The sequence below is a fragment of the Convolutriloba macropyga genome, chromosome 1, assembly GCF_964194025.1.
Source record: "Convolutriloba macropyga chromosome 1, txConMacr16.3, whole genome shotgun sequence".
In the NCBI taxonomy this organism is placed as follows: Eukaryota; Metazoa; Xenacoelomorpha; order Acoela; family Convolutidae; genus Convolutriloba; species Convolutriloba macropyga.
In genome coordinates, this window is record NC_134468.1 from 11,401,555 (window position 1) to 11,419,955 (window position 18,401).

Genomic DNA, 18,401 nt, shown 5'->3' on the forward strand with positions numbered 1-18,401 from the left:
CTGTCCCAAATATGCCCAATATCCCTCTCGGCCAAAGTTTTGTGCCAAACATGAATCATTGGCGTTTTCCACAGCACAGACCGTCATTAGTCAACCAAGACGCTACCACCGTAAATAATGTTGCTCCAAATGTACAGGCACACATCGCACCATCAGTTACGAATTTTCCACAACAAATATATTCGAATTCGCCCATTTTGATTGATATGCAATCACCATCCGGCACACATCAGGAAAACCCGATTGCAACTACAAGTAATATTGTACCTGGTCTGGCCACTCCGGTCTTTCAGCCAACATATCCTTATGTTGGGCCCACTCCGTTGAGTTGGAGTGGTCCGCAGGTGTCTGCACCTGCCCCTCCGATACCGGACAATGCGTCATTGATTAGGGAATTAGCTGATGCAATAACCAGCAAGAAAAATGACCCCTTGCCAGAATGGAAACTTGCTCAGTATAATGGCGATCCATTACAATGGCACGAGTGGTATGGTCAATTCAAAAGCGCGATTGACTCGCAATCGCTAACTGATGACGTTAAATTGACATACCTCAAAACCCTCGTCACCGGTAGAGCAGAGATTGCAATCGCCGAGTTTGCTTACTGTGGTTTAATGTACAAGGATGCACTAAGGACTTTGGAACGTAAATTTGGCCAACCACAGGCAGTCGTAAGTGCACACTTGGATAAACTAAGCAATTTTCCGCCTCTTAAAATGCACAATAGTGATAACATCATTAACTATTCTGCAGCCATATCCAGCCTCGTTGGGGTTTTCAAGTCACTATCATATGACGCTGACCTGAAGAGCGCTTCCCTACTTAACCAAGCGGTACAGAAGTTACCACCAAACATGAAAGAGTCATGGTCACTCTTTACGGTTAAGAAGCACTGGGTTAAGCCTACCCCCCTTGACTTTAACGACTGGCTTAAAGAAAAGGCTGAGGCCCACGATCTTATGAAACAAAGCGCAACCAAGGCAAGGCCTGAAGATAACAGCACTTCAGTAACCAAGACCAAAACAGCCTCAAAAGTGTTTGCATCAAATTCACAACAAAGGGAAACAAAGAAGCAAATGCCATCTTCTTCCACAAACACTTACTCTCGCTGCATTGTATGCAAAGGTAACCACCGGCTATGGGAGTGTCGAGTTTTCAAGGAAAAGACTCCAACCCAGAGAGCTAAGTTGGTGGCGGATAATAAACTTTGCTTTTCGTGCTTACGGGACAAGCACACATTCCGCCAGTGCCCTCAACCGAGAAAGTGCCAAGCAGAAGGGTGCAATAGTTCGCATAACACACTGTTGCATGGAGCAGATAGGGTTTTCCCAACGAAACAGTCAACAAATCCCAATACTATCCAGTCTTCTGGCAACACAGGTCAAAGTAAAGCAACTTCTAGTCAACTCCAGCCTAATAAGACCACAACAATGTCATCTGTTACTGATGTTAAGGGGCTCCTTCAGGTGACTGAATTGCAGTTGGTCAATTCGTCCGGTTTAGATACCAAGGCTTTAGTTTTGTGTGATACCGCCTGCAGTAACTCTTGGGTGGCCGGTAGTCTCGCAGATAGACTCGGTTTGCACGGTAAGGCACTAAAGCCAACTGTCAAGGGTATTAATACCGAAGAAGTAGTTGATACTAGGGTTGTTGAAGTCACTGTGAAATCAAGAGAACAACAAGATTTCGAACCATTCACCGTCAACCCTTTCGTTAAGGAGAGTCTGAACGTCGGCTCAGATATAATTAATGTAAAGGCCCTGCAAGAGACTTACCCACACTTAGCAGTCCTTGATCCCGTGACATATTCCTATAAAGACATTGAGATGATACTCGGACAAGATGTCTATCATGCCATCCGCCCGTTAGAATAATTCTCTGCCGATGAGAAGCGTTCACCCGTTGCCGTACGCTTACCCATAGGTTGGGTCTTAAGCGGTCCGTTACCGTCAAGTTCTTGTTTAACCTCAACGTGCTTTAAAGTGAATATCGAACATGACAATGAGTTAGCAAGTCAAGTAAAGTCATGGTACGACATTGAATCATTCGGAGCAAACAAGCAGGTCGACTCCAGATCTGCAGCAGACGCAAGGGCTCACGAGATCCTTGAGAGTACCACCATACACAATGGCCTGAGATACGATGTCGGAATGCTGTGGGCAGCAGACAACATTCAGCTCCCAAATAATTACTTCTCCTCCCTTGTGCAACTAAAATCGCTCGAAAAACGTTTGGCCAAGGATGAAGACCTCAGAGAGAAGTATACTAGTACCATCAAGGAAGATCTAAATAAGGGGCATGTAATTGAGGTTCCGGATGCTCAAAAGGTTGAGAGCCGGTCTGATAAAGAGTGGTACCTACCCCACCATCCGGTTTTAAACTCGAACAAACCAGGTAAGGTGCGTAGGGTGCTCAATGGAGCAGCAAAATTTCATGGCGCCTCACTGAATAAATCTTTGCTCACTGGCCCTGATCTGCTCCAAAATCTTATTTACGTACTTCTTCGCTTCCGACAACATCCATATGCCGTCTCCGCCGACATCGAGGGAATGTTTCTACAGGTTGGCGTGTTACCATCAGATCAACCATCACTTCGCTTTCTGTGGCGGGAGGACCCCACAACTAACGTTGTAGTGTATCAATATACGCGCCATATATTCGGGGCTAAAGACTCGCCCACATGCGCCAACTATGCATTACAACGCACTGCGAGAGACAATGCCAAGTTTTACCCCGAAGCTGCAAAAGCTGTCCTTGAAAACTTCTACATGGACGATTATCTTGACTCAGTGGAGTATCCTGAGAAAGCCATCAATAGATCGAAGGAATTGGTACATCTTCTCCATCTCGGTGGGTTCAAGCTTACAAAGTTTGTAAGCAATGTGCAAAATCTGGCTGATCGAATTGATGGTTCGCCTCAATCTACTGAGCCCAAGGTTATTGTTTCATGTCAGGAGGATTCATCGCATGTGCTAGGGTTAAAGTGGGATCACACTAATGACACTTTAGTTGTGAGTAGGGGTACAAGCTGCGCTATCACCAAGTCCCTCACGCAACGCTTGGTCCTAAGTCTTGTCTCGAAAGTCTTTGACCCCATTGGTCTTGTCGCACCGTTTACCGTTGGTGCGCGATTGCTCTTAAAAGACATCTGGCGTGTCACAGGACAGCAATGGGATGACGAGCTCCCACAGGACATTGTTCAAAGATTTTTGGTCTGGAGTGCGGACTTACCAAAGCTTGAAAACATCAAAATTCCTCGAAGTTACTTTAGTGGACCCTTTGATAATATAGAGTTGCATATGTTCGGTGACAGTTCTCAGGATATTTTTAGTGCCGTTGCATTTCTTTGAGCCCGAGTAACAACTCCTACGGGCAAGATAAAAACAGAGCTTTCGTTTGTTCTGGGGAAAGCGCGCGTGGCGCCAATGAAGGTAATGACTGTCCCAAAACTGGAATTGCAAGCAGCTCTACTTGCCGCCCGGCTGAAGAACGAAATTATTCAGGCACTTACTGTAACTGTTAACCAAGTCTTCATGTGGACAGACAGCACGACCGTTCTTCAGTGCATAAACTCTAATGAAAAGCAACCAATCTTTGTTGCAAACCGCGTTTGTGAAATTTTGGAGTATACCAGCGTTGACCAATGGAACCACGTCGCAACTAAGGATAATCCAGCTGACGCTGGCACGCGTGGAATGTCCGCTGAGGTTTTGCAACTAAGCAGTTGGGTCAATGGTCCACATTTTTTAATTAACTCAAGTTTCCCTTTCGTACCGAACAAAGACGTCATTAATAACATCAAACTTGGCGTCAACCAAGCAGTCATCATAGAAGACAATGTTTCCCTGGCTACATCTGTCAAAAAACAGACAACTCCCGTTCCTTCATTGTTTCCGTTTGATAAGTTTAGTTCTTATCAAAGGTACTTGCGCATTGCCGCATACGTTCTCCGGCTTTTGCCGAAACATGCCGGCTACCGTAACCCCGATGGTAGCATTACTGACCCTACTGAGCTTGACGAAGCCGAGCGTCATCTACAGTACTTGGTACAAGGAGAGTCTTTTGAAGCCGAAAGAAAAGATCTTCTTGACAATAAATTCGTTAAAAGGAGTAGCCGAATTGCTCCACATTCACCGTTTATTAGTCCAAATGGGCTAATCCGTTCCTCGGGCCGCATCAAGCGGTTAATTGAAGTTGGGTTTAACGTAAAGTACCCAATCATCTTAGATGCACGTCATCCGTTTGTAAAACTGTTCCTTGAACACACGCACGTAAAGCATTATCATCAGGGCGTTGAATACCTAAGATCAATTGTGCAGGAACACTACATAGTACTGAAACTAAGATCATCCTTGCGTTCCATGAAAGCACACTGTCTGAGATGCCGAGAATTCCAAGCTGTAACTATGCAACCAATCATGTCTGATTTACCTAAGGAGAGACTTGCTTACCAGTCTCCTCCCTTCACGAACACTGGCGTTGAATACTTTGGGCCATTCTATGTTACTGTCCGCCGTACTACCGAGAAAAGGTGGGGCTTCCTCTTCACCTGTCTCACTACTCGCGCTGTCCATGTCGAGATAGTTACATCCATGGACACCAGTTCTTGTGTTATGGGAGTTGAGCGGTTTGTGTCACGCAGGGGTACACCTGCCATGATTTGGTCGGACAATGGCACTAACTTTATTGGAGCGGAGAAAGAACTCCGAGAAAGTATTGAAAAGTGGAACGTTGTCAACATTGCAGCTGAGCTCGCTCACAAAGGTATTAAGTGGAGGTTCAATCCACCCAGCGCACCACATCAAGGTGGTATCTGGGAGAGGCTGGTACGCAGCTTAAAACGCGTGTTGTATACTATTCTTGGCACGCGTCGCCTCACGGATGAGGTACTGCATACTACCTTTTGTCTCGTGGAGAATGCTCTCAATTCGCGTCCTTTAACACCCGTAAGCGCTGATCCGTGCGATTTGAACGCCTTAACGCCCAACCACTTTCTTTTAGGAGAACACTCTACCGGTATTCCGCCTGTTGTCGGCAATAATGAGTTCGACCATCGTAAACGTTACGCCCGTGCGCAGTCCTACGCTAATGCGACCTGGTCCCGTTGGATCAAAGAGTACGTACCGACGCTGAACCGACGCTCTAAGTGGCAGACGCCTGCCGAGCAACACCTTAAGACCGGTGACTTGGTTTGGATAGTTGAAGAAACCAACCCTAGGGGTTACTACCCAACCGCTCGGATTGTGGAACTCCGTTACGGCTCCGATAGCGTCGCGCGCTCCGCCGTTTTACGTACGTCAACCGGTTCACTCGTCCGCCCGCTTGTAAAACTTGTACCAGTTTTCCCAACATCTTCTTCCGGGCCGGAGGATGTTACGAAGTAAATAAGTAAGCGAGATATTATTAGCCAATCAGAATCGAGTATTCAAATGTGCACATAAATCGTTCCAAATAAGATTTAAATACGTTCTAAAATACGTAGAAAGTTCCGAAAAAGTTCAATTAACCTAATTTTAAGTAAATATAACCACGATATGTGCCGATTGAGGTGGTTTTCGGCTTAAAATTTTTAGGTTTTCTAGACAATTGCCGATTGAATACGAACTGATTTTACGTCAATAACATCAGACAAAAAACCAGTAAAAGAGCATCGAAAAAACCTTGCCGTCTGAACTCCACTTGTGGCTTTGTACGTCTTAATGCTTACACGCTATACTTATACGTTGCTTACAGTTGAATACGTTTTGATTGACGAATTGAATCTTCGAAAGAGTGTTTTGCACCTTTAATACAACTCCTTGACCCATGGGGTTACAGCATATTTTTAAAACACGAAACGACTTTAGAGAAGTTTTGACGAAATTGCAAAACTTGATTTTATATAATATTTATATAAAATTTCTATACATCATAGCCAAAGTTAGCCTGATACACGTTTCTCTTATCTCTCTGAACCACCTAGACCCAAAAGTCGAGAATTAGGGAGGCATTTTACATAAAAAACAGACTATTTTTTTGCGTTTCCGAACTTTACTGTTCTAATGTACCAATTTTTCAAATGTTGAAAAGGAGAAACTGCAAAATTAGTGTGAGAAACTTTTTACAACTCTTTGACCCATAGGGTTGCATCATATTTTTTAAATAATAGACAAATTTTGATAAAAATTGGACGAAATTGCAAAACTGTCTTCCAGGAGACAATATAGTGAAAATTGAGCTACCGAAAAAAAAACAAAAACGTTATTAAAAAATATCTAACAAAATTTTTGATAATTTTGCAAACTAAGTTTAATGTTCAGTTAAAATAAAACAGAAAAAAGAATTTATTTGACTTTTTTCTGAAAAATCCCTCGAGATTTTTTTAAAGATATTTGTCGTTTTTCAAGTCAATTGTCCCCTCTTGGTTAACAGAAACTGCTTGATTTTCACATCAGTACCCCTACTTTTAGTGACCCTGAAATTGTCAGTCCAACATCGATATACAAGCCCTTTTTTGAGCACATACAAGCCCTTAAGAGGTATTTTTCGGAAAAAACCGATGACTCGGTTTTTCGACTTTAAAGTTGTTTGTATTCAAATCGCTTTAAAGCTTTAAAAGTTTCAATTAAATCTTTAATAAGGTGCTTATGACAGATTATAAATCTTTTTTGCATGCTCAAAATGCGCGCTTTTAGTTAGGTTTGATTGAGGATACTTTTAATGCGAATAATAGATACCTAAAATGAACGTAAACGTGCTACGTAAAGTCTTGTAACCTATTTTAGGATTTGAAAATTCTTTTATTTCGTGAAATTGGCGGAACCCCTTTTCCGAAAAATCAGATACGAAGGATGTCTCCTAATATCGTTCATTTTATGTATCTAATTTTCTAGCGAATTATACCAAGACGGAAATTTTGGGGTATACATCTGCGGTGTAATGTTTTTCTTACGTTAAAAATGTTAAGAATTTAGTTGTTTCCTGATAGAGAAATGTTTACCAAACCAAACGAAACTCCGAAAAAAATTCAAATAATGTCCAATGTAGGTGAAAGTAGAAAAAGTACAACCAGTTTGTTGATCAGGCCGATGGAAATTTAAACAAAACTTGAACTCTCAGGGATAGAACAGTCTACTTAACACTATACTATGAGGCTTCGGAAGTTATTTTTATAATAAGAAAACAATTCAGGCCTATTGATCTAGTTGATATTACCAATTTTAAGCTACAGGGAACTGTTACTGTGCTTATTTTTTGTTACCCTCCCATTTCAATTTTATTTTACTTGTTTACACAAAACAACGAAAGCACTTCTCAAATGAAACATTATTTTCTTTTTAGAGATTTCAGATTATCCTCTAAATTTTGTGTGTTCATTATTGTTCAAAACCACCGTTGCTAACTTGTTGTTATCCCCCCACTCCAACTTTCATTGGTTTGCTGCAAGAAATAAAAATTTGCTTTAACACCCAATCATACGCTCGGCGTGGAAGAGACGACATCTCAACAGACTAAAATTTCACTTAATTTATTTCTCGCTAAGTTAACTACGGAAAAACTGTCCCCCTATACAACAACCTTATGCTGAAAAACAGGCGAGTAAAAGTCCAATTCAATCAAACTCAAAAAGCTCCCTCGTTTTTTCCTCTCTTTCTTTTTCCGTCCCACTATTCAGAATATGTCTATCGCTTTTCCTCAATTCAATTCACTGCCAACTTTTCAAGTTGCACTTGAACTGCGAGACCACCACCCATCCCTTTCCCCTTCCCCTCCCACCCTTTCCACCACCACCACCGCCGCCATCCCCACCAACAAAAAAACGGCAAGTTTGTTTGAGAAATCACACTCTTATCTTTGCATCGTGAAGCCACGAGAGAGCGAGAGGCAAGTTTATTGCGTGGGAGCTGAGACCATTCGAAAGATAAGAGCTCTTTTTACGAAGACTAGGACAGGAAAAGTATCCGCGTAATTATCGATTTTTACGATCATTTCACTAACCAGTAGATCATTGATAACATTGAAAGGAAAAACACATATTTGAAAAACTACTTGTTTTCTTCCTGTTTTACTCAAAACCGTATTTATATGCATCAATGTGCTTTTTCATATTTACACGTTTGTTACATTGTATAGTCTTTATATATGTTTTCTCCTCCAATTTTCGAGGGTACTCCATCAAATTAATTTCTTGAGCTCAATTTATTCTTTGTTGTAAATGTCAAACTTTCATTATAATTGTGTATTGAGTATTTCTTTTCTTATTTTTTTCTCTTTCTCTGTCCCTCTCTCCCTTATATAACTCTCTCTTTCGCACTCTCTTAAACTCTGTTATTTTTCATTTTTTTTGATTTTTTCGCAACTACAAACAGAACAGGCGGCTTGCCTTTAAGGTTATAAATTTATAGCAAACTTTACTATGAATGCATAAACTGCACCTCGAAGCGCAAAAAATACCAAATACTTTTAGATGGCATTTAATTTTGTTTTATGGTGCAATTTCTGATCGAGAACTTTGCCTATAATCTTTTTTTAATTTATCTTTCACGCGGCCAAGTTTCCGCAATTTACCCTCAAGTTTTCTTTCTTTTTAAGAAACCTTTTCTAATCAAACATAATTCCTGCGATTCTCTCGGTTAAGAAGCCAGTATATTTTTGATTTAATCTCTTATCTTTCCCAATATCTTTCCGCGTTTCCTTTAACGCGGCTAATTAAATACAGGAAATTAAGCCTTACGGGCTTCAACTTGACATTTTCTAATTTGTTCAGATATAATAATTACCGATGCAAAAACTCTGACAACAAATTTTTTACTAGACCGATGAAAAAGGTTGAAGTGCGCGTTTAATTGCTGCTCTCATTTTGGTTAAAGCTCGTTGGTAACATTTTCCCCATTTCGCTCTATCAATTCCGTTTCACTGTGCTTTTTTACGCCCATATTTCAGCGTCATTTGAGCAATCGTCTAAAAATTTGAAACTGCTCAAATAAACATTTTCTGGTAAACAAAAAAGTTTTCATTCGCTCACTTTTTAAAGATAAACGAGATCCGATTGGACGAAATAATTCCATCTAAACCAAAGAAGGAATTCAAACTATTCAGCTCGAGTTAAGCAGAGCAATATTCTTTCTTAAATTCACAACGCAATTTTCATTTATCATATTTGGCGAATTTATTTTATTAGCTGTTTAATTCCGGACGCACGTTTTATTGTGCAAACAAAACAGTCCCCTTTTCCATGACCATATATTATCATTATTCTCTATATCTACACTAGCAGCTAAAATGGCATCTCCAAATGAATTAATTGACAGAGTAACTGCAGTAGCCTTGCAGAGCCCCCGTTTGAACACTCCCACTTCAACTACCTCAAACCCAGAACTTGACATAACCTATCCACAGTGGTTTATCATAACTTACAACAACTTTATCTTCCTTTGCCTACTAACTGGTCTAGTTAGTAACTTGTTCATTCTTATAAACAGTTTCACAGACGCCAAAATGAGGACTACCAATTACTTCTTCGTTTTGAATTTAGTGGTTGTTGATTTGTTTGTGATTCTGGGAATACTTGTCATCAAGGAAGTGGCGATTGCAATACAGTCGGACAATTTTTTCCTACAGTGCTTCCCGACTGTGTGGAACTTTGTGGTGAACTACTCAGCCTCAAACTACATCCTGCTCTTCTTGTGCTATGAAAAGTTTGTGATGATCACGCTTCCCTTCAGGAAAGATTCACTACTCAGGTTAGTTCCCTCTTTGACACAGCTTAAAAATAATTGGGTCTTTTGGGTAGTTTTTCCTGACTTGATCTTTACCTTAACACACTTAACTCACACTAAAATTACCTTAATTGCGTTAGTTTTTACCTTAATTTTACCGGCACAATTAACTGAACGTTTCAGGTAAGTTACGGCGTTTTCTTCAGGTAAATTTACCTGAACCTTTTTTAGTGTGTGATGAGAACGCGTTGTGACGGTGAACTTTAAGCTTATGAGAGCTGAAGCAGTTGGCGTCACTAGTTTCATTATTTTTTATACAGGACCTCCTCCCCTTCGCAAGCCAACGTGTTTTCTTTCACACTCATAGATCATGATTCTTAAGTACTCAGATTTCATGATCTTATTCAAATGAGTCAACATAAGTTTCATTTCGATGTTTTTATTTTATCTATGGTCTCGATTTTCCAGTTTCTTCTAATGTATTTCTGATAATTGCATGCAAAATTCATCCAAACTATCTTGCCACACAATTACCACTCATATGGCACAAGCATTTTGAAAGTTTATTTAAATTTGATGTTCTTACAGTAGTTTTAACAATGCCATTAGAGGCATAGTTTGATTTATCTAACTGAAAGAAGCGCCAAAATGGCGTCAAGATGGTATCAAAATGGTATCAAAATATCCCAAAAATAGCCTCCCAGAATATCTCGTACGAATAGTGGTTGATATTTTGGACATTAAAAATTATAGATGTTCTTTTAAGTTATTGGTGGCATCATAAGAGCATAAGGTATCATAATTTTACTAGACCATTTAATTTAAGATATGCAGAGAATTCTTCTTTCGTCAGTCAAATTTGGCCGGTCAAAATAAATGGGCGAATATTACATGAAAAAATTTGCATGTCATGGCAAAATTTTTCCAAGAGCAAATTGAGTGACTGGGACCAATCTTCAAAGTGATTAATTTGGGAAGCTTCCTATAGATAATTCTTATAATACTCTGAATGCATGAACTATAACACTTTTAAATTGCCGACTGGCAGAATATTACAAAAAACTAGCGCATTCCTGCTTCAAAACAGCCAGTTCCAAACTGTTAGTAACCCGGGTCGAGGTTTCACCGCCATTCAACGCAAAACTATGTAATATAATCGGTGAATGCGGAAAATTTTGTTAGATAAGCGGTAAATGCGGTGAAATTACATAATAGAGGCGGTGAATGCGGTGACAAAAACTTTATCGCCTGGTAGCGCTGAAATTACATAAATTCATCGCTTAACTTAGTGCTAAAATTACAGAAATTCACCGCTTAGAACAAAGTGTTCAATTTGTGTGAGAACAGCTGTGAATGCGATGAAATTACACAAATTCACCGCCTAGAATAAGCGGTGAACTTACGAAAAAGCACCACATTTCACCGCTAAAATTTTTAGGTTCACCGTTAATCTTACAAAAGTTCAATGAGTATGTTTTGAGAAAAAGTAGAGTGAATTTGATATAAATTAATAACTATTTTAATAGAATTTAGTGGGAAGTTGCGCAGTGGAAGAAGAAGTTTCTGACATGCAGGAGTTAAGAGGTTTGAATCCGTGCAACTTTTTTCATAGTATAACTTTATTTCTTAAACAAAACGCTCATTGTTAAAAAGCTTTTCGAAAAGATAGCAGTTGCATGACATTTGCGAGTTTTCAGTCACTCGAGATCGGATTAGTTTGGCCATTCAACTTTAAACTTTCTTTGGTTTTGGACATTTTTCATTATCTACCTACTCGGGCAACTACACCAAAAAAATCGCACAACATTCTTCTCTAAAATGCATCCTTTTTTAAAGATTTTAGGGATTTGTGCAGCTACCTGACTGTGTAATTGCTTCCAGGTTCAGTTGGAAGAAAAACAGCAGTTCTAAGTCATCTATTTCAGTTTGATTTTTTGTGAAAATAGTTTAATTTCTTGAACCTGGAAAAATGAATTATTTTATTTTATATCAAGTTCAATTTCAAAGCACTTTCATAAACTCCAAATAATCAAGTAGCATTAGGTTTTTCGTGTTTTCTTCCTCTTTACTCTTACTACTTTTCCAAATTAATGAAATCAATTCTGTCCAAAAAGCAACATAGATTGTTTTCCCTTATTAAGTGTTTCTTTTGTAGCACTAATCATGCTGTAGATCACGATTAACAGAGTACGATGACTGAAAAATTATCAGGTTTTTTTTTCATTTTGTTCTAAGGTAAGATCAACGATTGCAATAATTGTACTTTTGCTCAAAATAATTCATAAGAACTTGCACTATTCTTTCAGAAAATGCGCCAAAAATTGACTTTTCTCTCTCTTTGTTGTAAATAAAGAGAAATATATTGAGCTGTCGCTTTCTTGAAGTTACTAATTTTGAGTGTATATTTATGAGTGCTAATATTTAATGTGACACAATAAGTTTTTTTTACAATCTAAAATGGTGGTTATATCTCCAAACTCGTCCAATATTTTCTTGCCGGTGTGGTTTTTGATTTAAACTGGAATGCAAAATTTTGATGCAAAAAAAGTTCTAAAGTAAACGTTTGATTAAAAATACACGAATTCTTCTGAGATAGTTCGGACAGCCTCTTTTTCCTGTCACTAAAGGCAACCTAATTTAGATGACGGATGTTATCAAACTCTGTGATTATTAATTTTAAATATACTTAGTTTTATTTAAGGAATCCTCAAACAACATTTGTTTGAAACCGTTCACAGCTCAAAGGGGTTTTCATTCATCAATCTTTTTTGAGCACAAATTTGGTAATGAATGATGATCAAAAAGCAGTGATGCAGTTTTTTCGTACAAAATATTGATGACCCAATATTAAAAAACTGCTGCTGCTTTTACGAAACTAATAAAAGAATTGCAAATGCACAATGTAAAAAAAAATAAATGACTTGCTGATTTTAATGTCGTGTATTATTACTATAACCCCAGACCATTTTTTTAAAATAAAAAACACTTGACTGATTTGATGATTAGATTTTTAGGCCACAGCTGCTTTAAAGTGTAAATTTTCAATGTTTTTCACTATATACGGTTCTTCACGGATATCAGAGCCTTTATGTTTTCTTTTTCAAAGAGTTTTGATGAAACTGTAGCAGTATTGTTTGAGTGGCAACTAAGCGCAATTCCATTACCATTTGCCCGTTAATGGAGAGCGGGTTTTCTAACAAAGTATTTCAGTTTCATTTCAAATTTCAAAAAATTCTTTGTAATCTATCAGCAACTCCGAATCAATCAATCCAAAATAAATTTGAGCGATAAATTGGACATGATCAAAAATTGATCATGTCCAATGATGAAATTTCACAGTTATAATAATCTGAGTTTTTATTCAATTTGGTAACCACAATCCACAGTGGCCTATTAAAAATATTCTGAAGTTTCTGAAATCATTTATTTGCAACTTTTTGAAACATGTAACTTGATTTTCAAATAAACTAGTTTTTCCTCTTGAAAATCTGTCAACTGCTTTCAGTTGAAAGCAATCGATTAACTTTTCTAACTGATTCCAAACATTTTTTCCAAATCAAGGAATAAATATGGGCGAACTCGGCTTTTGAAGTCCAATTTTCACTTTTGTTAAAACATCTACGAGAACAAAAAATAGATATATTCTTTCGTAGCTTAATATTGTCAAAATCAATCCAGTGTGAAAAAGTTGGGGAGAAAGAGTGAGAGGAAAGCGGGAACGTTTCGTCTTTTTCTTAGTAATTAAATCATAAATTTATTTTTTTGCTTGAAATACGTTAAATGGGATTCTGTTTTTGCTGAAATATAAAAATTACTAAACGTTGTAACGCAAATTTGCAGAACGGAAAAGGAATTTTTAGACGAAATAGGAAAAAAATGTAATTTTTTACTTTTTGAAATCTGGATTTAACGTTTTTAGCGCCTATGCCATACTCTCTGAATTTTACGCGAAAAGCCATAACGAAACATTTGATATATAAAACAACAAAAAACTTTTCTGATACGAGAAAAAGAGGAAACACTTTTGATTTGTAGTTCAAACTTTCTTGGCTTCCCTTAATTCCGGAACAATTGAGGAATTGTTTACAATAATTCTCCCAAATCAGTTTGTTTGACTTGAAACAAAAAAGCATTAGCATTTTTCAGTTGAAATAAGAAACGTAAAGACCAAAGCTACAGGGATGATAAACAAATATAAATTTATATTTCAAATATACTCAAGTATTTATTTTAATCGTTAAAATCAGTCCTCTTTGTTAATTTACAAATCGAGTTAACTAAAAATTTGACTGAATAGTTCAATGCTGGGATACGTGAAATGAGAAAGCCAGAAAACTGATTTTTCGAGAAAAAAGACAATGAAGAAATTTGTTATTTTATTGAAATGTGCCTTCGGTTATTTATGCGGATATTCAAAGTGATTATAAATATAAAGCTCTTCCTTGATTCTTGCTCAGTAGCATTTCTGCCATTCTACGCAAATTGGACTTGAACCATCTGTATGTTTTCACCAAAAAACTGACTGCAACGTTCTCTGAAAAAAAGAAGGGAGACTCATTTTTTTCAAGTACATTTAGTAACTTCCACCAAAACCAAAATAATATCGTCCAAGGAGTTTTGATCTAAATAGAATTGAACTTTATTGGATTCTGGAAAGCAGAAAAACAGAAAATTGATTTAATTTAGAAAATCAAAAACATTTTTTATTCATTTTTTATGTTGATACTTAAGTTGACTTTCACACTTTTCTTTTGGTGGTGCCTTACAAATGATGAGCTGTTTCATTGATTTTAGAACCCCATGGATCTATCTCTTCATTTTTGGTTCAAATAATAAAAAAAGTTGAATTTTCTTTTTCTTACGTAAGTAAAAACGGTTTTTTTTTTGGTTTTATCGTTGACTAAAACCTCAATTGGCTAAACTTAGCATAAAATTTTTGAAACAGAAACTTTTTGAATTTAAAACTTTTTTACCATGAAAAGGAATTTTTCACAGAGGGTGATTTTACTCGGGTCTCAGCAAACATGAGTTGGATGTTAGAACATTCTGTGCTACGCACAGACTAGCACGAGCCGCCTTGTTTGAACTATAATCAATTTCAAACTTTTTTTTAATCAATTAATATGTTAGAATTACGTGAACTTATTAATAATTTGCGAGAGCTGAAATTAAAATTTCACTTCTAAACTTTCATTAATCTATTAAAATAAGTTTTTCAAGTTATATTTGTACGCTACATGACACTTTTCTTCAGCATAATTGTCAAAAATTTCAATTAATATCTTTTATCCCTGGTTGACTAGTAGCTTTTTACTTTGTTCTCATATCGGTCTAGTTGGTAGTTGATGTTCCTACGCACATGTGGGGTTTTAAACACCACTATCTTTAAGTAGGATGGGTTCTGGTGACAGTAGGGATTTACCTTAAGTTAGAATTTTAGGGTGATTCCCTTTATCGCCCCCCATGAAATTATAGCCCCTTATTATGGCATAATAACCATGATTGGGGGGGGGGGGCGCTATAATGGGAAAGAACCAAACTTTATATGCGTGGGTGCATTTGTATCGTTTGGAGGGTTTTGCTCGCGGAATCAAAGAAGAAGCTGACTAATGAGCTTGAGCTATAATGACGACATTGTTGATTATGATGATATTGTTAAAAAGCAAGACTGGAAAAAGTTGCGCCCACTTGTGATAGTTGCCTTTTGTTTTCACAAGTAAGTAAACACATGAATGAGTTCTTCGATCAGAATATAGTTTAACACTCCCGAATATGATAATAGGCAACATTATTCCTCGCGCTTATTAACTACACAATCTTTTTTAAAAACCACTCGTCGGGAACACAAGGTTTCTCTTATTGAGATTATTTGAAAAGTTCACGTGATTACTGATTATGACTTTTATCAGAATTCCCAAGAAAAATTCCTTTATTGAGGTTTGATGTAATTTTTTGCAAAATGGTTTTTCAGTATGCATAAAAGCAACACAACCAAAATTTTGAAAAAAAGATATTTTTTTTTATTTTACATCATTTCAAAAGGTGTTTTCTCAAGAGCAGAACGCAAAACAATGTTGTTGACGTAAAAATCCATGTTCAAAGCATATGTCCAATATTTTTGTCCAATCAATTGCTATCCGAGAAACAGCGACCATAGCAGCAGAGGTTCCCCATTTTTTCCAATTTTTCCATTTTCTTGTAGAGTATATGGAGCAGAGTTTTCAAAACGACTTCCCCGGTTTCTACAATCTTGCTTAAACTCGTTTGAAACGTATTCTCTACCTTCACCAGCAACTAAAGCTCCTGGTTTTCCAACATCAACACAAAACTGTTTATTTAATCCAAGATCTCGTATGTTGTTTTCATGAAGTATCTACAAAGGCCATCAACAGCTTCAGGAGAAAATTTTCCTAAGATATCTGTATGCACAATGTCTGAAAATTCCTTCGCTCTTTCTTGCCGTTTTTTGGAACAGGCTGTTTTTTCAACTTATTTATCTCACAAAGTTCACAACAATCAATTTTTTAATCACCTATTTGCATACCCTCATTAAATTCCGACAGGAGTTTCCGATAAAAAGTTCTTATGTCCCATCGTTGCAGGCCACAGTTGTAAAAAGTCAACTTTAAAGCAATTTTTATTAGAACAAGGAATGTTTTATTTTTCCACAGCAAAAAGGCATTTTCAACTTCAAAATGAAACGAGACTTTTTAGAAACAATTTAAGTTTTTCACCGAAAAAAAAACATCAACATCCGCTTGTGTATGTTTTGAAACAGAAAAAATGTTTTCTGAGTTCATCAGTTACGAACAAAGCATTTTTTAGAACAAGCATCTTTTTCTTCAGTTCTTCATAGCTAATATTAGCGAAAAAATCTTTATCACCTATTTCTAATTTTAAAGAGTGAGTTTCGTTGAAAATGTGAAGAAAAACCTTCATCCAGGTCAGCAAAAGCACTTTTGTTTTGAATAATGTGGTTTTTTATGCCAAAGTCATGGACAAAGTCTGGGTGTTCAAAACAATTCTTACTCGAGAAAAAGCTAAAACTTTCCTCTTCTTGTTCTTCGGAAACGAAATTTTGACTTTCTTTCGATTTAGGTTTTTGTTCATTTTGCCTTGCATGAGATTCAAACTTCTTGTTAGTGAAAATTTTTTGGCAATATGTGTAACTCTTTTTGCCCTCAAGACATGATATTTTTTATTGAGATTTTTTGTTATTAGGTTCCAAATTTAGCTATTTTTCCTTTCTTCTTCAAATCAAAACAAGTTAGATCATTGGCAAAAAATTAGATTATGATTTCTCTGTGTTTCTTTATTTGTGTTTCTCACTTTCAAAATTATTCAAATCACGTTTGATTTCATTCAAGGTTTTATCTTGACCATATTTTAACAGAGTAAGAAATATTTCAAATTTACGAGAAAATTCCTTCAAAAGTGTCGAGACAAACATATTTTTCACTTCGCAATGGTTTAACTTCATGTTTTCGGTCCTAATAATATATTCCGTTATATTTTCGTTTCTGTTTTTTTCTCAAGTTTGTTAAATCAGATATCAGTTTTTGTAAAGGCGGTTTCTCAAAATTTTTAATTTTCTTACCAAACACGTTCTAAGCTTCAAACCCTTTTCCCCTATTTGGTCTCAAAAATACAACTGATTTATTGTCGAGGCACTGGACAAGTTCATACCAAACGGCCAGCTGTTTTTCATCAAAAATTTGTCTTTCCCCTTTCTGTCGGCTTCGTCAATTTTGTCCTGCGAGGGTTGTTCCCTCAACGTAGGTGTATTTTCCTTCTATTCTAAAGTGCCGTCAAGAAATCTACTTAACTTCAAAACATACATTCGTGCCTCAAACAGTTCAGAGAAATAGACAAAATCTTCTTTATAGAAAATTGTATCAATCATTTTGCTGTTCATGTTCACAAAAGTGAACCCTTATTAAGTGTTGAGAAAATTTTTAAGTTTTGAGTTTGAACGTTCAACAAAGTTAAGAGAAATTTCAAAATCCAATTAGACACTCTTCCAAGCAAACATCTTCAATTAAGCGAAGCTTAATGTAAATAAAAATTTTTGGAAACTTCTATTGCAGACACAAAATTAAAGAGCACCAAACAGGTCTTTAGTTTGTTATGACCTTTTGAAATGTTGTACACAATGTTACATGTCCAGCAGGGACTCTGATCGAAATTGCTTTTAAAAATTCAATCTCTACTCAAGACCAATTCAGCCATTCTAAGAAACGACTCTTTTAATCGACTCTTTTTTTGTTTCAATCGACAGTTTTATGTTAATTTACGAGTGATTTTCACACCTCCGTAATCAAGCTACGATACGCGCTGGAATCTTCATCTTTATAATTATCAAGCATAAAATTATTTCAAAAAATCAACAAATCAATATTTCAATGTTTCGAACTCTCTCTCTCTCTCTCTCACTCTCTCTCTCGCTCTGTTTCTCTCACTCTCTCTTTCTCTCTACCTTCTTCTCTCTCTATCACTGTCTCTCTTTCTCCCTCTCTGTCTTTGTCTGCGAAGGAAGCTTTTCTGACATCTTTAGGCCAGGGCACTCTCTCCTTCTTTGTCACTCTGTCACACAGGCCACCCTTATTCTTCTCTTGTCTAGTGTCTCACGTCTTAGTTTTCCGGGCCCACATCCTATTGACGAGATAAGATGGGCAAGAAGCAAAAATACGAAGCAGTTCGTAA

General features: G+C 37.1%; 1 protein-coding gene across 1 annotated transcript in view; it reads left to right on the top strand.

Moving 5' to 3' along the window:
• The first annotated feature begins 8,182 nt into the window (after nt 1-8,182).
• The window catches only part of LOC142345704 (uncharacterized), a 109,902-nt gene continuing 99,683 nt past the window's right edge, over nt 8,183-18,401 (top strand). Inside the window, exon 1 of the mRNA XM_075397955.1 lies at nt 8,183-9,722. Within this exon, the coding sequence (XP_075254070.1) occupies nt 9,262-9,722 (461 nt within the window). The 5' untranslated portion in view covers nt 8,183-9,261. The remainder of the gene's footprint in view (nt 9,723-18,401) is intronic.